General features: G+C 46.1%; 1 protein-coding gene across 1 annotated transcript; it reads left to right on the plus strand.

Annotated features, from left to right (window-relative positions):
- The first annotated feature begins 1,148 nt into the window (after positions 1-1,148).
- LOC143275918 (neurogenic locus notch homolog protein 1-like) lies at positions 1,149-21,482 on the plus strand. The gene is made up of 15 exons (XM_076580251.1): positions 1,149-1,251; positions 2,521-2,725; positions 3,768-3,931; positions 4,621-4,800; positions 5,654-5,851; positions 6,821-7,038; positions 9,782-9,954; positions 10,669-10,900; positions 12,386-12,494; positions 12,979-13,168; positions 13,552-13,725; positions 14,464-14,615; positions 15,728-15,875; positions 16,825-16,922; positions 17,559-21,482. The coding sequence occupies exons 2-15, from the start codon at positions 2,548-2,550 to the stop codon at positions 19,107-19,109; spliced, it is 3,765 nt and encodes a 1,254-aa protein (XP_076436366.1). The 5' UTR covers positions 1,149-1,251; positions 2,521-2,547; the 3' UTR covers positions 19,110-21,482.
- Positions 21,483-23,446: the final 1,964 nt, after the last annotated feature.

Consider the following 23,446-nt stretch of genomic DNA (forward strand, 5'->3'; position numbering starts at 1 on the left):
GTGAATGGATGGTCTCCCCCTCCTCTGCCCCTCTTTTTCCTGGGGTGTGAAAGGATGGGTATCCCCTCTCTCCCCCCCACCCCCGCCCCCAACCCCCTTTTCCTGGTATGTGAAAGGATGGTCTCCCCTCTTGCCCTTTTTCCTAGTCTGTGAAGGGATGGTCTCTCTCGCCACCCCTTTTCCTGGTCTGTGAAGGGATGGTCTCCCCTCTGGCCACCCTTTTCCTGGTCTGTGAAGGGATGGTCTCCCTTCTTCCTCCGCTTTCCTGGTCTGTGAGTGGATGGTCTCCCCTCTGGCCACCCCGTTTTCCTGTCTGTGAAGGGATGGTCTCCCCTCTCCCTCCCCTTTTCCTGGTCTGTGAATGGATGGTCTCCCTTCTTCCTCCCCTTTCCTTGTCTGTGAAGGGATGGTCTCCCTTCTTCCTCCCCTTTTCGTGGTCTGTGAAGGGATGGTCTCCCTTCTTCCTCCCCTTTTCCTGGTCTGTGAAGGGATGGTCTCCCCTCTTTCCTTCCCTTTTCCTGTCTGTGAGTGAATGGTCTCCCCCTTTGTGAATGGTTTGCCCCCCCCCTCTCTCTCTCCCCATGTGTGAGTGAATGATCTCTCCATCTTATAGTGAATGGTGTTCCCTCTTTCTCCATCTCAGATCTGCGAGTGGACGGTCTCCGCCTTTATATTTGTTGGGGTTTCTGTTGTGATACAATTGTTTGTGTGTGTATGTGTGTGTGTGTGTGTCTTGAGTTTATACATTGTGTCTGGGGCGACTGGATATCCAGGTTGAGAATGTTTGTTTCTTCTTTTTTTTCTTCTCTCTGTTCTCATTGTATATTTTGCTGTTGTCGTACATATTTTTTTGTAGCTTTTAAGAAAGTTTCTTTTTTTTTTTATGAATTGTTCAGCTTTCCCAGTTTCGGGTGAATTACCTGTGTGTTGTGTATGTTGTTTTGTTTTTCTTGAGATTATCTTCTTTCTCGTGTGTGTGTGTGTGTGTGTGTTAAAGAAACTAAGCCTTGTGTAAGAGGTAGTCTTTCTGTGCATAGCAGTGAAAGTACTTTCATGGGCTGTTGATATGTACGCTATTTGAGAGGCGTGATTTGATTGGCTGGTGGTGTGTCAGTTGTTAAAGTGACTTGATGTGATTGGCTGTTGACAGGTAAACATTGCGACAACCGTCTGCAGTGTGATCAGCAGCCGTGTAAAAACGGAGGACAGTGTAACGACTCCAGTTCGGGCCCAGTGTGTACCTGTGTGGAGGTAATGGCTTGTTTCTGGGGTGTTTCTCCACAGTCACTAGTTCACCTTTGGAGGTGTGGGTGGTGTATGTGATGTGTGGGTGGGAGGGTAGGTGTGTTTGTGTGTGTGTGTGTGTGTGTGTGTGTGTACTTTGCATGTGTGTGATGTGTGTTTGTGGTGATGTATGTGTGTGTGTGTGTGTGCGTGTTTTTTTGTTTTGTGTGTGTGTGTGTGTACTTTGCATGTGTGTGATGTGTGTTTGTGGTGTATGTGTGTGTGTATGTGTGTGTGTGTTTTGTGTGCTGTGTGTGTTTTGTGTGCTGTGTTTGTGTGTGTGTTTTGTGTGCTCTGTGTGTGTTTGTGTTTTGTGTGTGTGTCTTGTGTGCTGTGTGTGGGTACACACAAATGTGAAGATTGTATACTTATTTAAAGAGCTCTGTTGACACTGGACATGCATTTGTGTGTGTGTGTGTGTGTACATGCATATTTGTGTTGCTTTTATAATACATACGCACAAAGAGCACTGTTTTCACTGTATAACAAAGGATAGAAAAAAACCCAACTTTTTTTTGTACAAGAGCTCTGTTGCTACTGTGCATCACAAAGGAGAGAAAATAAAACTCATTTTTTCATATGCAGAGGGGTTCTGCAGGGAGCACTGTGAGTTCATGACTAATTTTAACCCTTTCACCACCAGTGTCGCATCAGCTAGGTAGAGCACCCATGTCACTGAAGTGTGACCAGATCATGGGTCTGTTGTCCATGAACCTGCTGCTCTTATTTTTTCGGTAGGATAGACCATACTTCCTGCACATCACGGGGAAGCTATTCCTAACACCATCTTTTCTGTGTTTACAGCACAAGGGAATTTTGCACTCTAAATTGACTGGCAATGAAAGGTGAAGTGAGTACAAGAGCTCTGTTGTTGCTGTGTATAACAAAGCAGAAAGAAAAAAGAAAAAATTGTACACACAAGGGTTCTCTGGAGAGTTCATGACGACGGCGTGCGACAGCAATGCTTGCCAACATGGCGGTACAGTTTTTTTTTGTGTGCAAGAGCTCTGTTGGTACTGTGTATGATAAAGCCAAGAAAAACAACATATCTGTTATTTTTTGTATATACAGGGGTTTTCCGGAGAGTACTGTGAGTTCATGACAACGGCGTGCGACAGCGATGCTTGCCAACTTGGTGGGACACTTTTTGTGTGTGCAAGAGCTCTGTTGCTACTGTTACGATATAGCAGAATAAAATACCCATATATATATATATAATTTTTTTTGTATGTACAGGGGTTCTCAGGAGAGTACTGTGAGTTCATGACGATGGCGTGCGACAGCGATCCTTGCCAGCATGGCGGCACATGTCAGCCCCAGGAGAACGGCTTCACCTGCATCTGTCCCGCCGGGGCGTCGGGCCCCAGGTGTGAACACGACACAACGGATGACTGCGTCTCCTCCCCCTGTCAGAACGGCGGCTCCTGCCTGGACAGGATCGGTGAGTGGGACAAGTGGGCGTGATGCGGGACAAGTGGGCGTGATGCGGGACAAGTGGGCGTGATGCTGGGTGTGATGTGGGACAAGTGGGCGTGATGCGGGACAAGTGGGCGTGATGTGGGACAAGTGAGCGTGATGCGGGACAAGTGGGCATGATGTGTGACAAGTGGGCATGATGCGGGACAACTGGGTGTGATGCGGGACAAGTGGGCGTGATGTGGGACACGTGGGCGTGATGTGGGACAAGTGGGCGTGATGTGGGACAAGTGGGCGTGATGCGGGACAAGTGGGCGTGATGCGGGACAAGTGGGCGTGAGCGTGATGTGGGACAAGTGGGCGTGATGCGGGGCAAGTGGGCGTGATGTGGGACGAGCGGGCGTGATGTGGGACGAGCGGGCGTGAGCGTGATGTGGGACAAGTGAGCATGATGCGGGACAAGTGGGTGTGAGCATGAACAAGTGGGTGTGAGCATGATGCGGGACAAGTGGGCGCGATGTGGGACGAGCGGGCGTGAGCATGATGCGGGACAAGTGGGCGCGATGCGGGACAAGTGGGCGTGAGCGTGATGTGGGACATGTGGGACAAGTGGGCGTGATGCGGGATTTCATCATGGAGTGTGTCGTACTATGGGTGGCTGCTGTCAGCGTGTTTGCTGCTCTGGTCAGATTATTGCAGATAAAACACTGCAGTTCATACAGTCGTAGATGTCCTGGAAAATGTTTTGGAATGTTTCCAGGTTTGAAAAAGTCCAGGCGGAAAATATGTTTTTATCCTTCAGGGGCTGGAAACTTCTGGAATTCAACAAAGAACTTGATATATTGAAAAAATGGATCATTATAAAGGAAAAAATAAAAATGTTGAAAAGCGAACTTGGATACAGGGATATGCACAATATCTTGTTTGTCCAGCAGACAATTTTTAAAAAAAAATTTATTCAGTTTAGCTTTTATGTTTTGCATGGAAGATGTCTGGTCTAGAAAAGATATGAAAAAAAAAAAAAGCCGGATTTTGTTTGGTCACATCTGTATCGCCGCTGCTTTCAGGGTACTATGAATGCGACTGTCCTGCGCGTATGGGTGGCGTGCATTGCGACGTTTATGACCAAGCGTTCCCGGGTGGCATCGGAAGGCCCGTCACTCCGGACACTATGCCGGACTACTGCACACGACACAACTGTCAGAACCTGGCCAACAACGGGCAGTGTGATGTAAGTCATCTAATTTTGGTGGTTTTTTTTGGTTGGTGGTTTTTTTTTTTCTGCTGTAAGAGCTGTTTCAGAGTGAAAACAGACGTCAGATTCGTTTTGCTCCTTTTGATACATGTCCTGATGATCGTTATCATTGATGAAGAGCTCAAAGACACAAGCATCCACGCTTTTTTGTGTACTGCACACATTCACACACACACACACACACACACACACGCACACACACATGTACAAATGTCCAGTTTGAGTTAACAAAGCAGTTGTGACTGTAAACAACAGGAGGAGTGCAATTGAGTTAACAAAGCGGTTCTAATTGTGATTGTGAATGCTAGAAGGAGTCCAATTTGAGTTAACGAAGCGATTCTGATTGTGATTGTCAATGCTAGAAGGAGTCCAGTGTGAGTTAACAAAGCAGTTCTGTCTGTAAACAACAGGAGGAGTGCAGTTGAGTTAACAAAGCAATTCTGACTGTGAATACCAGGAGAAGTGCAATTTGAGTTAACAAAGTGATTCTGATTGTGATTGTCAACGCTAGCAGTTCATTTTGAGTTAACAAAGCGATTCTGATTGTGATTGTGAACGCTAGGAGTGCAATTTGAGTTAACAAAGTGATTCTGATTGTGATTGTCAACACTAGGAGTCCAGTTTGAGTTTAACAAAGCGATTCTGATTGTGATTGTGAACGACAGGAGGAGTGCAACACCCAGGAGTGTAACTTCGACGGCCTGGAGTGCTCCTACGGAATGCGGCCCTGGCAGAACTGCACGCAGAAGGTGGACGGGAGGCACTGCTGGCAGCTGTTCAGGAACGGCATCTGCGACCCGCAGTGCAACTCGCAGAAATGCCTCTACGACGGTTTCGATTGCCTGGTGAGTGTGATGTGACGGGAGGGAGGGTCGGGGGGATGGGGGGTGGAGGTGAAGGGGTGGTGAGGTGAGTGGGGGGGAGTGATCTGGTGCTACCTGTAAACTTGAGAATGTTGCATCTTGAAGGGGGGGTGTGGGGGTGGGTGGGGCTGAAATGGGAGTGTGTCTACCTGGAAGGGGGGGGGGGGGGCGTGAAAGGGTGGATATGACAATAGAGGGGCCGTTGTTGGCAGGGCCTGTGTGTTCTGTGATTGAGTGGAATCTGGGCTTAGCTTTTACAGCCCTGACTGCCCAAACGAGCCAGATAATTAATTTGTTCCATTGGAAGAAGACATGACAACACGCAGCAGTAGAGAATCAGACAGTAGGGGGAAAGACTGAAATGGAAAAAAAAAAACCCGAAACAAACCAAAAAAAACTATATTAAAAAAAAAAAAAAAAAAAAACTTTGCTGCTTGGATGTGCAGGTTGCAGGAATGAAAGACGACTTGATGAAAAGAGGGTGCTGCATAGGCATGCATAAGGGAGTTAATATATAATAATATATACACAAAATGGAAGTCAATAACGGCAGCTACTTTCGATTTATTCCGTAGCGCAATAGGCAGGGTGGTATTTTGCATGGGACAGGGAATCAGACCCCTGTCAAAGCCTGCACCAGTGGATTTAACGTCAGATTTAACGTAAATCTCGGGAGAGGGGATCGCGGGATGGGGGTATAGGGGGGGGGGGGGTGAGGGGGGGGAGCGAATAGGGGTAAAAAAAAAAAAAAAATGTAATTGCCGTGGATGTTGGGTTGTGGGTTGATAATGACTCCGGACGTCGCTGTTCGGCGACGGGCTGTGTGGGTGAGCAGGAGCCTAAAGGGAACTGCAACCCGGTGTACGACACGTACTGCCTGATGAACTACCAGAACAACCACTGCGACAAGGGCTGCGACACGGCGGCCTGCGACTGGGACGGGCTGGACTGCGACTCGTCGCCCGCGCAGATCCTGCCGGGGAAGCTGTACATCATCGTGCTGATGACCGTGGAGGAGTTCAAGGTCAACCAGGTCAGTTTGGAAATGTGTCTTCTGGCTGTCGATATCTGTCTGTCTGTATGTATCTAGATCTCTCTCTCTCTCTCTCTCTCTCTCTCTCTCTCTCTCTCTCTCTCTCTCTCTCTCCTGTGAACTCTGTGTGTGTGTGCGTGTGTGTGTGTGTGTGGCTGTGTGTGTAATTTTGCGTATGGGTCGATAGCCTTCACAATTAGAATATTTGTCATTGTCTCTCTCTCTCTGTATGTGTGTATATATCAACAAGGTCAGTTTGAAAATATAAATATAAATCCTTATCTGTGTATTTATATGTATATATATCTATGTGTCCATCCATCCATTTATCTATCTATTTATCTTTATATATATGTATGTGTGTGTAGAGAGAGAGAGACATGCAATAGAATTGATGAATGAATGAATAGATAATTACAAGCACAACCCCCCTGAACCTCCCTCCTATAACTCTTTAACTCTACATGGCTTCGTATAACAGTCATATGTTTGATTTCAAAATCAACATTGTTTTTAAGTCATCTGGTTTTAATCCTATACCAGCTTCACCTTGATGAAATGAGAACGGTGTGCTTGAATCTAAAGTGCAGTTTAATTACACATACTTAACCGTGACCCACAAGTGCAGACTCCGGCACTGTGCAAACTACTATCTGCCTGTGCAGAGAAAACGAAAGTAGCTACGGCCGATAACCTCCCGGAAGTAGGTAACCTCTCCTTTGCCCCCCTGACAGTGCAGTTACTGCTTGTAATTCTGTACATTTCATTGGTGTAACTGATATTTTTCGGAACAAAAGTACTGCGATCCCAAGAGGAAGACATCTAAAAGAAAGAAAGATAACCGACAGTCCTGACCTGTGAGAGTCAAAATTTATCATGGTGAGATGACAGCTTCAGAAGAGCGACCTTGTCATCAGCAGTAGTGAAGGGGTTAATACTACCGTGTTTTCCTTGCTCTGATGCACACAGACACGGTTCCTGCGCGACCTGGGCAGTCTGCTGCGAGCCAGTGTGAGTGTGGCGGTTGACTCGTCCGGGAACGATATGATCTACCCCTGGACAGGCTCGGAATCCGAGTCGGGGGTTGTGGACAGCAACCTGAAGCGTGTTCGGCGCTACGTGTCGTTGATGCTCGGAGGCGCCAGTTCTGGGCATCATCATCGCCAGCGAAGGGATACACTGATTGGGTAGGTTTGAGCTTGTGTCTTTTCTGTCAGTGTATAACTTTATTCTGTCAGCTGTATTCTGTCAACATTTCTGTCAGTGTTTGACCGTATTCTGTCAACATTTCTATCACTGTTTGACTGTATTCTATCAACATTTCTGTCAGTGTTTGACCATCTTCTGTCAACGCTTCTATCAGTGTTTGACCATATTCTGTCAACATTTCTGTCAGTGTTTGACTGTATTCTGTCAACATTTCTGTCAATGTTTGACTGTATTCTATCAACATTTCTGTCAGTGTTTGACTGTATTCTGTCAACCGTATTCTGTCAACATTTCTGTCAGTGTGACAGTATTCTATCAACCGTATTCTGTCAACATTTCTGTCAGTGTTTGACAGTATTCTATCAACCGTATTCTGTCAACATTTCTGTCAGTGTTTGACTGTATTCTATCAACCGTATTCTGTCAACATTTCTGTCAGTGTGACAGTATTCTATCAACCGTATTCTGTCAACATTTCTGTCAGTGTTTGACTGTATTCTATCAACCGTATTCTGTCAACATTTCTGTCAGTGTTTGACAGTATTCTATCAACCGTATTCTGTCAACATTTCTGTCAGTGTGACAGTATTCTATCAACTGTATTCTGTCAACATTTCTGTCAGTGTTTGACAGTATTCTATCAACCGTATTCTGTCAACATTTCTGTCAGTGTTTGACAGTATTCTATCAACCGTATTCTGTCAACATTTCTGTCAGTGTTTGACTGTATTCTATCAACCGTATTCTGTCAACATTTCTGTCAGTGTTTGACTGTATTCTATCAACTGTATTCTGTCAACATTTCTGTCAGTGTGACAGTATTCTATCAACCGTATTCTGTCAACATTTCTGTCAGTGTTTGACTGTATTCTATCAACCATATTCTGTCAACATTTCTGTCAGTGTTTGACTGTATTCTATCAACCGTATTCTGTCAACATTTCTGTCAGTGTGACAGTATTCTATCAACTGTATTCTGTCAACATTTCTGTCAGTGTTTGACAGTATTCTATCAACCGTATTCTGTCAACATTTCTGTCAGTGTTTGACTGTATTCTATCAACCGTATTCTGTCAACATTTCTGTCAGTGTTTGACCGTATTCTATCAAAATTTCTGTCAATGTCTGACATTGTATCATTTCTATCAACATTGACTGTGCATCATTTGTATCAACATTTCTTTCAACATTGACCTATACATCATTTCTTTCAACATTTCTATCAACTTTTATATCATCATTCATATCAGCATTTTATTCATTTTCATGACATCTCATGTTTCTTGTCCGTTATCATCACCAAAGTATTCTCCGGAATGGGGGTGCCTCCAGCCTTATGGATTGCCGCATTGTTTGTACGAGACGGGTTTTTATGGTAGATAAATGTTGTGGTACCATTTGTTTTGTTGTTGTTGGTTTTTTTTGTTTTGTTTTGTTTTCTTGCTAAGAGAGTAAAAGTGGATGAATTGTGAGTCTAAAAGGGAAGTTCATGATGTTTTGATGTTTCGTTTTTCTCTGATATGCTTTATTGAATGTGTTTGTAAAATAAAATTTGAAGAGAAAATTCTTCGCGTGCAAGTAAGTTTGATGATACATGCTCCCAGCTTCTTGTTGTGAAGGTTTTTTTGGGTTGTTTTTTTTTTCTGAGTGTTTTTTCTGTTGTTTTTTTTTATTTTGACTCTGTGATTTGTCTTGTTTCAAGAATGAAAAACGGTTTTTGGTGATTATCATTATGTTGACATTACCTGGAACTTTTCAACGTTTTGCTCCTCTTCATCTCTGACACCTGTGATGCCTTATCATCTGTCATAGCATCCTCATAGGAGGGAGTACTTTTCGCACACACTCTGCGACAATGAGGCAGTGTAGAACGTTCAGTCACAAACATTGTGTCACACATTTCTTTTTTATAGCCCACTCAGATTTCCAGGGGAATCAGTTTTTTCAGTGATGAAAAATCCTTACTCCCATATTTGCAGGGGAATCAGTTTTTTCAGTGATTAAATCTCCTTACTCCCATATTTGCAGGGGAATCAGTTTTTTCAGTGATTAAATCTCCTTACTCCCAGATTTGCAGGGGAATCAGTTTTTCAGTGATGAAAAATCCTTACTCCCATATTTGCAGGGGAATCAGTTTTTCAGTGATTAAATCTCCTTACTCCCAGATTTGCAGGGGAATCAGTTTTTCAGTGATGAAAAATCCTTACTCGCATATTTGCAGGGGAATCAGTTTTTTCAGTGATGAAAAATCCTTACTCCCATATTTGCAGGGGAATCAGTTTTTCAGTGATTAAATCTCCTTTCTCCCATATTTGCAGGGGAATCAGTTTTTTAGTGACGAAATATCCTTACTCCCAAATTTCCAGGAAATCAGTTTTTCAGTGATTAAATCTCCTTTCTCCCATATTTCCAGGAAATCAGTTTTTCAGTGATGAAATATCCTTATCCCAGATTTCCAGGAAATCAGTTTTTCAGTGATGAAATATCCTTACTCTCAGATTTCAGTTTTTCAGTGATGAAAAATAATTACTCCCAGATTTCCAGGAAATCAGTTTTTCAGTGATGAAATATCCTTACTCCCAGATTTCCAGGAAATCAGTTTTTCAGTGATGAAATATCCTTACTCTCAGATTTCAGTTTTTCAGTGATGGAAAATGCTCACTCCCAGAACAACTATCTGGTCATGTGTATGGGCGTGTCCCCCTGTTGCGCTGTGTGCAGGATCAAGGTGTACCTGATCATCGACAAGCGGGGATGTATCAAGTACAACCAGGCTGCTCCCCAGGACCAGAAAGAGTGTTTCGACAGCACGGAGCACATTGCCGAATTTGTCGCCGCCATTTTGAGAGAGGATGGAAAGGAGGCCCTGCCTCTGCCCGTCCACCTTGTCGGAAGTAAGAGCAACAGTGGAGTGATCTTTACATCGTTCGTTTTGTCGTGTTCATTTGTATTTGTATTTTTATCACAACAGATTTCTCTGTGTGAAATTCTGGCTGCTCTCCCCAGGGAGAGCGCGTCGCTACACTACAGCGCCACCCATTTTTTTGTATTTTTTACCCGCATGCAGTTTTGTTTTTTTTTCCTATCGATGCGGATTTTTCTACAGAATTTTGCCAGGAACAACCCTTTTGTTGCCGTGGGTTCTTTTACGTGCGCTAAGTGCATGCTGCACACGGGACCTCAGTTTATCGTCTCATCCGAATGACTGGCATCCAGACCACCACTCAGGGCCTAGTGGAGGGGGAGAAAATATCGGCGGCTGAACCGTGATTCGAACCAGCACGCTCAGATTCTCTCGCTTCCTGTTCTTTATATGTACACGTTGCCCAATACCTAATTGTCCTACTAGGCGTGCGTGTGTGTGGGTGTGCCGTTTGTTTTTGTCTGTTGTCTTTTGACTTGTTTTAAAGTCTTTTTTTTTTTTTTTTTTTTTTTTTTTACAGTGTGCGTGTTCATTTTGTATGTTGGCGTTTACAACGAGCCTGTGACTGCACATGTTGATTTCCATGTGGATTAATAAAGTGTGTTTGAAATGAATTGAACTGAATTGAATTTGATTTTTTTTTTTTTTTTTTTAACTAAACAAGTGCTCCCACTTCTTCCCACAGCTGAAGGAGAACCCGACACACCAGACGGCGGCGACGGCGACGGTTCCGAGAGCAACCTGCTGTACATCATGGTGGCGTGCGGCAGCGCCATCATCCTGACCCTGATAGTCATCCTGGGGATCTCGCGGAAGCGGGCTCACGGGATCACCTGGTTCCCCGAGGGCTTCTTCACGCGGGGGGCGGAGCCCACAAAGCCCGTCAGTCGTCGGGGACCTGATGGGGAGGAGAGGAAGTGAGTGTGTGGGTTGGTGGGGGTCAGGGGGGGTGGGGGTGGGGATGGGAGGCAAGGGGAGGGAGGTGGGGAAGGAGAGAGAGGGGAAGGAGAGAGGGAGGGAGGTGGGGAAGGAGAGAGGGAGGGAGGTGGGGAAGGAAAGAGAGGGGGGAGGGGGGGAAGGAGAGAGGGAGGGAGGTGGGGAAGGAGAGAGGGAGGGGAAGGAGAGAGAGGGGGAGGGAGGGAGTGAGGAATGAGGGAGGTAGGAGGGAGAGAGAGGGGGAGGGAGGGAGTGAGGAATGAGGGAGGTAGGGGAGGGAGAGAGAGGGGGAGGGAGGGAGTGAGGAATGAGGGAGGTAAGGGAGGGAGAGAGAGGGGGAGGGAGGGAGTGAGGAATGAGGGAGGTAGGGGAGGGAGAGAGAGGGGGAGGGAGTGAGGAATGAGGGAGGGAGGGGAGGGAGAGAGTGGGGGGAGGGAGGGAGGGAGTGAGGAATGAGGGAGGGAGAGAGGGGGGGAGGGAGGTAGGGGAGGGAGAGAGAGGGGGAGGGAGGGAGTGAGGAATGAGGTAGGTAGGGGAGGGAGAGAGGGGGGGAGGGAGGGAGTGAGGAATGAGGGAGGTAGGGGAGGGAGAGAGAGGGGGAGGGAGGGAGAGGGGGAGGGAGGGAGGGAGAGAGAGGGGGAGGGAGGGAGGGAGGAATGAGGGAGGTGTGGAAGGAGAGAGAGGGGGAGGGAGGGAGGTAGGGGAAGAGAGAGGGGGGGAGGGAGGGAGTGAGGAATGAGGGAGGTAGGGGAGGGAGAGAGGGGGGGGAGGGAGGGAGTGAGGAATGAGGGATGTGTGGAAGGAGAGAGAGGGGGAGGGAGGGAGGTAGGGGAAGAGAGAGGGGGGAGGGAGGGAGGGAGGAATGAGGGAGGTAGGGGAGGGAGAGAGAGGGGGAGGGAGGGAGTGAGGAATGAGGGAGGTAGGGGAAGGGAGAGAGAGGGGGAGGGAGGGAGTGAGGAATGAGGGAGGTGTGGAAGGAGAGAGAGGGGGAGGGAGGTGGGGAAGGAGAGAGAGGGGGAGGGAGGTGGGAAGGAGAGAGGGGGAGGGAGGTGGGGCTAGGAGGAAGTGGAGTGATGTGGTTGGTGGTGAGGGTGTACAGCAAATTAGTGCGACATTGCAGAACAACTTTTTCTTTCTTTTTCCTCATTGAGGGAGAAAAAAAAGTTTGGTGAAGTCTGTGATACATACAGATTGCGAGAATAACAGTACAGAATTTTGCATACATCATATGTATATCAGAAAACACACACAACAGAGTCCTAACAAAAATATAGAATCTGGAGTCAACCATAGGATGGGAGGTGTACATAAAAACGGTGGCTCAGTTGTGGGGACGATAGAAATGCGATTGGTGTGTGTATGCGAGTGCGCGCGCATGTAAGCGTGCGTGCGTGTGACAGTTTGTTTGTGAGTGTGTGCGTGTAAGAGAGTGTTCACCGTTCCGTCTGCTCTCTCTCTTTTTGCAGCTACAAGGGCAACATGGACGCTAACGACAACCACACGTCCCCGCCCCCTAGCAATGAATACTGCCAGGAGGAGGACGAAGACGACCAGCCTCAGACCAAGCGCAAAAGGGTCAGTTCTTGACGGGTCCAGGGGGAGGAAGGAAGAGAGGGTTGGGAGGAGGGGGGGTAATTAATTTTGTTTTTAGCCTGGGAGGGTTGGGGGGGGGGGCGTTGCTGGACCAGGGGGCCTCCCAGCCTCTGGACGATGCCAACACCCCCCCCCCCTCCCCCCCTCACAGTCGATTTTCAGAGGAAACTCAAATGGACAATTCCCCAGCCTGAGTTGCATGTTATTCCTGTGTCTTTAATCTTACACCACCATCATGTGTCTTTATATCTCAACACAACACCATGAGTCTTTATATCTTACAACACCATGTGTCATATCTCACACCACCACCATGTGTCTTTATACCTAACACCACCACCATGTGTCTTTATACCTAACACCACCACCATGTGTCATATCTCACACCACCACCATGTGTCTTTATACCTAACACCACCACCATGTGTCTTTATACCTAACACCACCACCGCTGTGCCCTTGGCAGCTGGAGAAGGCTGCAGAGACGCTGGAGAGAACGCTGGACCACCGTCCCATGGACCAGCGCCAGTGGACGCCCCAGCACCTGCAGGCGGCCAACATGACGGCCAGTCTGGCCGACCCCTCCCTGCTTGTGTTGACCCCGCCCCAAGGGGACGACCTTCATGGGGTCAAGGACGTGGATGTTCGAGGGCCAGGTGAGTTCGGTTGTGGGGGTGTGTTTGTGTGTGTGTGTGTGTGTTTGTGTGTTATGTGGTGTGAATGTGTGTTTGTGTGCATGTTACATATATGTGGTGTGAGTGTGTGTATGTGTGATTTGTGTGTGTAGTGGTGTGTGTGTGTAAGCCATAGATTATTAAACAGTAAACAATTACTGTCTTACCAGTATATGTACTTACATGTATTTGAAATTTTTTGGTGCCTTAAGAGAAACAAAAAAAAACAACAAAAAAAAAAAAGGAATAAAGTAAAGAACAGTAAAAACAAAAACAAAAAACACCATAAAAATTCATCTACAGCAAGTGGGGGAAAAAGGCTAGAATAGTCATACCATATGTTGTTGTTTTTTTTCTCCCTACAGATGGATTCACACCTCTGATGCTGGCCTCGTTCCGCGGTGGTGGCCTTGACCTTGGTGACGATGAAAGCGGGTCAGGGTCAGGGGAAGGGGGTGACAGCGACAACACCTCTGCCGAAATCATCACCAGTCTTCTGATGCAGGGAGCAGCCATAAATGCTCAGACAGATCGAACTGGTAAGGAAAGAGAGGGGGGGGGGGGGGGGGGGGTGAACTGTGTGTGTGTGTCTGCTGTTTGTATTTGTGTGATGTGTTTACCACAAAGAGGGACATTTTCAAAGTCTTAACATTAAATGTGTACTACTACTACTGTTGCTACTACTTACCCGGTTGTCGTAACAGGTGAGATGTCTTTACACCTGACAGCATTTTATCTGCATTGCTGATACCTAGCCCCCCCCCCTTCCTTCCCCCTTGGAACCCCCCTCCTTCCTCCCCCCCCCCCCCGCCCCCCCGCTAATCCCTCATAGACAAACAATCTTCAGAGTCTTGATATTAAAAACTGTCGTACACGATCTTCAGAGTCTTGATATTAAAAACTGTCGTACACAATCTTCAGAGTCTTGATATTAAAAACTGTCGTACACAATCTTCAGAGTCTTGATATTAAAAACTGTCGTACACGATCTTCAGAGTCTTGATATTAAAAACTGTCGTACACGATCTTCAGAGTCTTGATATTAAAAACTGTCGTACACGATCTTCAGAGTCTTGATATTAAAAACTGTCGTACACGATCTTCAGAGTCTTGATATTAAAAACTGTCATCTACCACTACGACTACCAACCACTGTACTCCCCTCGCCGATCTTTCAAAGACAGTCTTCTAGTCTTTGTATTTGACTGTCCACCACTACTACTACTACTACTACAACTACTTACAGCTTTAACTTACCTGTGTGGTGGTGCCGACAGGTGAGACGTCTTTGCACCTGGCGGCCAGGTACGCCCGTGCGGACGCAGCCAAGGTGTTGCTGGACGCAGAGGCTGACCCCAACATGCAGGACAGCACTGGTCGCACTCCGCTGCACACCGCCGTCGCTGCTGACGCCCAGGGGGTCTTCCAGGTAAACAGAGAATTGTGTTGTGTTTGTGTTGTGTGTGTGTTCCTTTGTATTTGTGTTGTGTTTGTGTTGCGTTGTGTGTTGTGTTGTGTGTGTGTTCCTTTGTATTTGTGTTGTGTTGCATTGTGTTTGTGTTACATTGTGTGTTTGTGTTGCATTGTGTGTTGTGTTGTGTGTGTGTTCCTTTGTATTTGTGTTGTTTGTGTTGCATTGTGTGTTGTGTTGTGTGTGTGTTCCTTTGTATTTGTGTTGTGTTTGTGTTGCATTGTGTTTGTGTTGTGTTTGTGTTCCATTGTATTTGTGTTGTGTTTGTGTTCCATTGTATTTGTGTTGTGTTTGTGTTCCATTGTATTTGTGTAGTGTTTGTGTTCCATTGTATTTGTGTTGTGTTTGTATTCCATTGTTGTTGTGTTGTGTTGTGTTTGTGTTCCATTGTATTGTTGTATTCATGTTGTATTGTATTGAATTGTATTGTATCATATCATATTGTATTTGTGTGGTGTTGTATTTGTGTTTCTATTGCATTATGTTGTATTTAGATTTTGTATTTATTGGTATTTGTGTTGCAGTGTATTGTGTTTGTCTTATGTATTTTTGTGACAACAAATTTGTCTTTATCAGCTCCCACCACCCCCCCTTTTATTTCTCAGAATGCCTAGGATGTGTGAATTTTCCGCTTGCATTTTTGTATGCCTGTATCTTGTATTTTTACAGTCTTGCTCAGGTTATGTTAGTCTTTTTTTTTTTTCTTTTGAATCCTCTGGTTTATTTTTGTTAGCTACAATGATGTTAATGAGAGGCAGTACACTGAAATTGTTTTTTTGTGTAGATATTGCTTCGTTTTTGTCAGCTACAGTGATGGTAATGAGAGGCAGTCCACTGGAATTGTTTTCTGTGTAGGTATTGCTTCGTTTTTGTCAGCTACAGTGATGGTAATGGGAAGTAGTAAACTGGAATTGTTGTCTGTGTAGATGATCTTTCTTAGTTTTTGCAAGCAGTTATTGATGGTGATGTGAAATACTAAACTGGAATAGTTTTCAGGCTTCAGTTTTCTAATCAACAGTGATGGTAGTGAGGAGAAGAGAAGCACTAACTTGGAAGCGTTGTCTGCGTAGATCTTGCTGCGGAACCGGTCCACGAACCTCAACGCCCGCATGCACTGCGGCACCACCCCTTTGATCCTGGCGGCACGACTCGCCATTGAGGGCATGGTTGAGGACCTCATCAACGCTGAGGCCGACATTGAGGCCACTGATAATAATGGTAATGTGGCCAAACTCAGTTGATTTTCATGGCAGTTTTTTTCTGTTTGTTTGTTTGTTTTTCTGTGGCCCAGAATTTTGAAAATTTTGTTTGAACTGTTTTTCAGTGATGATGGATGGTGACCACTTTGCCACTGTGGCTGGCGAATTTGTTTTGGCCCCAACATAAAGGATTTTGCTTTTTTGTAGTCAGAAGTCCAGGTCACACCTTCTTCTTCTTCTTCTTCTGCGTTCACTCGTATGCACACGAGTGGACTGTAGGCAGCCATACTCTGTTTTCGGGGGTGTGCATGCTGGGTATATTCTTGTTTCCATAACCCACCGAACGCTGACATGGATTACAGGATCTTTAACGTGCGTATTTGATCTTCTGCTTGCATATACACACGAAGGGGGTTCAGGCTATAGCAGGTCTGCACAGATGTTGACCTGGGAGATCGGAAAAATCTCCATCCTTTACCCACCAGGTGCCGTCACCGTGATTCAAACCCGGGACCCTCAGATTGACAGTCCAACGCTTTAACCACTCGGCTATTGCGCCCGTCTACCAGATGATCTATTTTGCAGTGTTTTTTTGTTGACTTTTTTTTCTTCTCTGTCTCTGTTGTTGGATTAAGTGGGTATCACACATGAGTCTTGAAGGCCTTGCTTTACTCGTGTTTATCATTATTATTGTAAGTAGTAGTAGTCATAGAAGTAGAATGATTATTATGATTACTATTATGATTATTATTATTATTATTGTTGTTTATTCAGGTTTAGTTTCAGTTTCAGTTTTAAGATGGTGTCAAAGTTTGTGGACTGATCCATATACTCTTGAGTCACATCTGCTGTAAAAAAAAAGAAAAGATATATATATATATCTATATATATATATTCATTATTATTATTCATAGTAATTATTATTGATCACACCATTATTTTATCTTTTTTTTGTATTTGATGGACAGGACGCACAGCACTGCACTGGGCATCTGCGGTGAACAACGCTGACGCAGTCATCACCCTGCTGAAACACAACGCCAACAGGGACGCCCAGGACCATAAGGTGATCAGTCATTTCCCTGCTGTTTGGGGATGAATAGCAATTTTTGGCTGTTTGGGGATAAACTTCATTTTCTGGCCGTTTGGGGATAGATTATGTTTTCTGGCTGTTTGGGGATAAATTAAGTTATCTGGCTGTTTGGAGATGAATTACATATTGTGGCTGTTTTGGGGGGATAAATCACATTGTCTGGTTGGGATAAATTACATTATCTGGCCTTTGGGGGATAAATTACATTATCTGGCTGTTTGGGGATGAATGATATTTTCTGGCTGTTTGGGTATAGATTACATTATCTGGCCGTTTGGGTATAAATTACATTGTCTGGCTGTTTGGGGATAGATAGCATTTTCTGGCTGTTGGATCAATTACATTTTCATATATCCATTACATATATGTACATGTATATATCGGGGTGGAAGAAAGTGCAAGACAGAGGTTCGAATCCAGGCCCTCATGGACACTGCATTGGCAGATAGGCATCAAACTTTGGAACCCTTACAGCAAACTATTGGCAGTGAAATCGCCCAGCTTGGAAGAAAGTGCGAGTGCGAGACAGGGATTGGAACCCAAACCATCATGGACACTGCGTTGGTGGACAAACTGACTTAACCACTTAACCCTTGCTGCGTGTTTCAGGACGAGACGCCGCTGTTCCTGGCGGCCAAGGAGGGGAGCCGCATGGTGTGCCAGCTGCTGTTGGACCACTACGCCAACCGCAACATCACGGACCACATGGACCGCCTGCCCCGCGACGTGGCCCTGGAGCGACGGCACCATGACATCGTCCAGCTCATGGACGAGTACAACCTGGGCTCCCCTGCTGGGGCCATGTGCATGCCCGGCCACGGCCACGGCCCCTCTCCCAGCTCCCTGCCCCCCTTCCTGCCCCCGACCAAGCAGGGCAAGCAGACCAAGCGTCGCGCAAAGCCATCCGCCAAGAACAACGCCCACGCTGCCGCCACCGCGTCCTCCTCAGCCCCTGGGAAGCCCGCCCCCACGCCGAAGAAGTCTCGGAAGAAGCCTGCCACTGCCGTGCAGGATTCTGGGGGCGGAGGTGTTGGTGGTGGTGAGGGGGTGGTGGTTGCCGGGCCCGGCGAAGCAAGCGTGGTGGGCGGGGTGGTGGTCTCCACGTCCGGGTTCGCTCTGGAGACGCACTCGCCGCCGAGCTACGAGCTTGCCGTGCCTCCTCGCTACGAGAACGCTGCACTCATGTTGCAGCAGCAGCAGCAACAGCAGCAGCAGATGGTGGGGATGGACGAGAGGGGAGGGGGTCAGGGGGCGATGGTGGAGGACTTCCAGGCGCTGAGCGGCCACTACAACCCGGCCTCCTTCCTGCAGGAGTGGCCGGCCACGGCCATGTCCACCGCTGCCCGCCCCCAGCAGGCTCTTCCGCCCAGCATGCTCCCTCCCTCCAACAAGGCTCCTGGGGTGGGCGGCAGTCCTCCGGCCCTCCCCACCTCCTCCCCCACCAAGGGCAAGGGACTGCTCACCTCCCCCACCCACCTCCAGGCAATGCAGCAGCGTGCAGTGCAGCAGCAGCATCAGCAGCAGCCGCAGCATCAGCAACATGTCCACCACCAATACCAACAGCAGCAGCAGCAACAGCAGCAGCAGCAGCAGCAGCAGCAACAGCAGCAACATGGGCAGGCCATGAACTTTCTGTACTCCGCCCAGGGTGGGGCAGCGGACGCAGGGGCCATGCCAGCGTACACCGTCAGCGGGAAGATGATGTCTGCCCCCCAGCACCACCCCCACCTTCCTGCCCCCCACCACCACCACCCCCAGCACCAGCAGCAACAGCAGCTCCCCCGACCACCACCACGCCCCCACCACCACCATCACCACCAGCAACAGCAACACCACCACCACCAACAACAACAACAGCAACAACAACAACAACAGCAGCAACAACAACAGCAGCAGCAGCAGCAGCAGCAGGGGTACCCGATGGAGCAGTATCCAACCCCGCCCTCCCAGCACAGTCAGTCGAGCGACTCTCCACCCCAGCACACGTCCCTCATGCCCGACCATTACCTGACCCCGTCCCCCGACTCCCCCGGTCAGTGGTCCAGCTCCTCCCCCCACTCGGCCCAGTCGGACTGGTCGGAGGGCATCTCCAGCCCCGTCCCAGCCATCCGGCAGACGTCGGGTCAAACCAAGCGCGCCACAGACCCCGTGTTTTTGTGACCACCCAGCCAAGCGCTCAAACACCGCAGGGACACTGGCGTGTGCGTGCGTGTGAACTGTGGGGGGGTGTGCGTGGTGATTTTGTTGATGACGTGATCTTGGGGGAGGGGTGGGTAGGGGGGGGGAAGGACGGTGTGAAGAGGAATTAGACTTGCTGCTGATTGTTCTGTGAACGTGAACGTCAAACGTTGGGATGTGTCATTCATAGGAAGTGTGTGTGTGTCGTGAGGGGTGATGTGAGTTGCCCGTTTTTTTGCGCTATATTTTCGTGCAGCAGGGATTCGGGGGGGAGTGATGGTGACAGGATTTTCGCAGGGCACACAGAATGACGCTGGTTGCAGGAAAGCGTGGTAAAAAGAACTGTCCGGAACAATGGGGAGGACTGTCTGGACAAAGGGACGATGATGGGATTGGGTCTTGGGGCCAAGACGAGGTGACTGACAATGCTGTGTTTGGTGGTGTCTTTTTTTGTCCTCTTATGCAAAGCGCTATCACCTGACGTTTCTTTTGTTCATTATTTTTTCTGTTTGGGTTCTTGGGGAGAGGGTTGGGAGGGGGGTTTACAACCAGTCCCTCAGCCTTACATACATGACTTCAGCAATGGCGCGGAGCAGACTTTGTGGAAACATTGGGACGGGGACACAATGCAGCTTTGGCTGGTTGGCACCCTTCGTTTTTCGTGCTCACGGAGCTGAACACTTTACGCACAGACCGAGCCGGGTGAAGGGAGTTTTCGCAGGCTTATGTCAGATGTGTTCATCTGTGTGTGTGCCCGAACGTCGTAAAGAGTCCTTACAGTGAGGAACTGAACTGATCAGATGATTCAGATATAAATGTATCCCGTGTTAGTTAACTTGGTGCACTTGTGTATGTATGTATTTTTATGTGTTGTTTTTTTTTTTTGGGGGGGGGGGGGGGGGCTACTGCTAGTGGAGATCTTGACCTAGAGTTCTTTATGACAGGCAGCGTTTCTCTTCATTGTACCTGTATCAACATCCGGAGATGATCATGTCTTGCTCTTTGTTATGTGTCACCATTGATTTTCACTACTTTGTGGTGTGTCTGTGTTTGTGTGTGTGAGAGAGAGAGAGAGAGAGAGAGAGACAGTGTGCAGTACACAGGAACAAAGTGTCTGTCCAAGATATCCCCAGATTCCTCAAAATCAGTGAAGTACAACTTGAGACATTAACACAGCGTGAATCTAGAAACCAGGAAGAAAAGAAAAAAAAAAAGAGAGAGGAGAAAGAAATAGTTGATGACAGGAAGAAAGGGGAAGAAAGAAAGAAAGAAAGAAAGTCACAGGATTCAAGAAGAAAGAAAGAGTTTTGGTCTATGTATACTCTCAGTTCAGAGGTGTACGAGCCCGAAACATAGTCCTTCTGGAACCAGGGAGGAAAGTCACGGAAAGGAACACAAAAAAAAATTGTGAATAAATCATGCATGCATGCTTTTAATTTAAATGTCAACAGCTCGGGTTTACATCTCGTTTCTCTCTTCTGCAGCAGAATGGCTGCTGCACATGCATGTGAACTGAGATTATGGACCAATCAGAGTGCTCATCAAGCTTAACCCCTGAAGCAAGCTAAGAATTAGGATAACAAGTGAGAGGGGTGAGGAAGGAGATGTTTTTAATTAGGAAGGAATTATTTTAAACATAGTGCATATTTATATCTATATATTTCATCAACCTTCGGGAAAGGATGCTTGCAATAATGTAATGATTCACACTGTGCAGATGTTCAGTGAATGGGAAGTTTTAATCTTTTTTTTTAAGAATTTAAAAAAATATATATGATAAGACACCGAACACCCATACAGAGTATTTTGATTCATATAATATATTGATAAAGTAATGATATACAACATGCCATGAATGTGTTTGTTCTTTATTGTGTTTTTTTGTTTTTAATCATTTGAGGAGGGATGGTTTGGGACATGCATGAGTGGTGGTTTTTTTGTGTGTATGTACGTGTGTGAGAATGCAACATTTGTACAGACGTGCACTGATTTAAATTTATAGGTATTTGATGAACCATCCAGTTGAGATGGTTGACATGTTTTTTTTAAAAAAATTGTTGCATAGTTCTACACACTCTGCTGGACTTCAGAGACTTTTGTCTTCAGCGGCTGCTTTCCTGTGCTGTAAGAAAGGGTCTGTTGATGCAGAATGAATTAACATGTCAGTGCACTTCAGTGTTACTTAATGGAAAGTATATGAACAACGACATGTATTGGTGAACTGTATTTTATGCAGTGATGTCAGCGGCACTCAGTACTTACTGAAAGAGGTGGTTTTGTTTTTTTGTTCCAACCTTGAATATTTGTAGAAATTGCACTTTAAACATGTTTTCATCTTTTCTTTTCTTTTTTTTTTATGCCTACCACATTCTCTTTGTTTACCTTGAAAAAAAAAATGAAAAAAAAAGAAAAGAAAACCAGATCAAATATTTTCTTACTTTTCTGCCTCGGCATCAACAAAATCTCGTACACACGCACATATAGACATAGGCATGAATTCAAACTACAGTGTGTACAGGCATTCATATAGTAAGGAAAACTCTGAAAAGAAAATTCAAGGTTCAGATCCATTCGGCAGCTGATGAAAAACAATTTCAGGGCAAAAAACCATGCAAACCATACTTTCCTTTTATTTTTGTTTTATCAAAATTTCAGTTTAATCACTCTTGGGATGCTCTTGGTTTTGTTTTGAATTAGCTTGAACTAAGGAGTGCAAACCGGTTATAATTATATGCTGCTGATTGAAGAGAAATGTGATTTTGTTGATTGGAATTTTTGTTGTTGTTTTTTTGTTTTTGATCATTTGTTAAATATTAAAGAGGTAATGTGGCAGTAAATCAGTTACAGAGGTAATGCAGCAATAGGTTCAGCATTATTTATTTGTGACAAATAGCTGCGCTGGCTGGGCCACGTTCGCCGCATGGAAGATGGTCGCATCCCAAAAGACATCCTTTATGGAGAGCTCGCCGCGGGGCAGAGAAGCATCGGCCGCCCACAGCTGAGATACAAAGACGTTTGCAAACGTGACATGAAGGCACTTGAGATCAACACTGAGTCCTGGGAGGACCTTGCAGATGACCGCAACAGATGGAGAAGCACTCTCAAGAATCAGCTACGGATTGGTGAGGACAAACTGTCAGCTGCTGCAGCAGAAAAGCGAGCTAACAGAAAAGGGACGGCAGCCAACAGACCAGCATCAGCTTACACATGTGACCACTGCAACAGAGACTGTCTCTCTCGCATCGGTCTCTACAGTCACAGGCGGCGCTGCTTGGTCAAAGCAGACAGCCCAATTAGACATTAGGTCGGATATACTCTATCCATGGTCAGCCATGACCGAAGGAGGCCTACTATACTATAGCTTCAAGGGTATGAATCAAATTGAATTGTAAGCATTTATTACCCTTCTGTTTTTTTTTTTTTGGGGGGGGGGGGGGTTGTTGTTTTTTTGGTCATATTACTGTTACTGTTCTTCGTTTCCTAAAATGATTGACTTGTTCCAGAAGTTTTCTTGCATGAAATAAAATTTCTTTCCTACACTATGTGTGTGTTCAAATTTAAAAAAAAATTTTTTTTGTTGCTTTCTTTCTTTAAATTTTTTTCTGTCCTCCCCCCCCCAGCCCACCCCCCCCCCCCCACCCCCCCCCCTCCCTCCATCCATCCCCACCCACGCAATACACCTCCGTTCTCTTCCGTCTCGTTTTTCACTGTACTTAAAAAAGATATATACTCCTTTTTTAAGATCAAAAGTTTTACTCAGCCATGCCAGTTTTGGGTTGGTTTGTGTTTTTTCTCTCGCCATTTCATTTCACGACAAAGATCAGATAACCCGTGCGCAAAAATCCCACCGTGCTGTAAAATAGTGTGTTGAATTTATACGAAATTTTTGTAAGATGGACTTTGTGTTTGTTTTTGTGTTTTTTTTTTATACACTTTATCTTAATAAGACTCGTATTGTGAAGATAGGCATGCATATGGTGATATACTGGGAGAAGTTTAAAAAAAAAAAAAAAAAATGAGGTTGATTCTGAATATCATGGGTGTTGTTTTTTTAAGAGCATATTTGTAGTACTGTTGTCAAAGGCCTTGTATGATACATAAGAGAGAGAATCAATCTGCACATTTCTTGGCACAGTGCAGAGTCAGGTTATGAAGTGGTCTGTGTACTAGATTACAGGCTGAAGTTAGTGGTAGCAGGTGTGTGTATATATATATGTGTGTGCACATGTGTGTGTGTGTGCATGTGGTTTTTTTTTGTTTGTTGTTTTTTTTTTTGTTTTTTACATGCCAGAGAGCAGTTTTCAATGAAGAAAATGATA

This window comes from Babylonia areolata, chromosome 31 (genome assembly GCF_041734735.1).
Source record: "Babylonia areolata isolate BAREFJ2019XMU chromosome 31, ASM4173473v1, whole genome shotgun sequence".
NCBI classification, from domain to species: domain Eukaryota; kingdom Metazoa; phylum Mollusca; class Gastropoda; order Neogastropoda; family Buccinidae; genus Babylonia; species Babylonia areolata.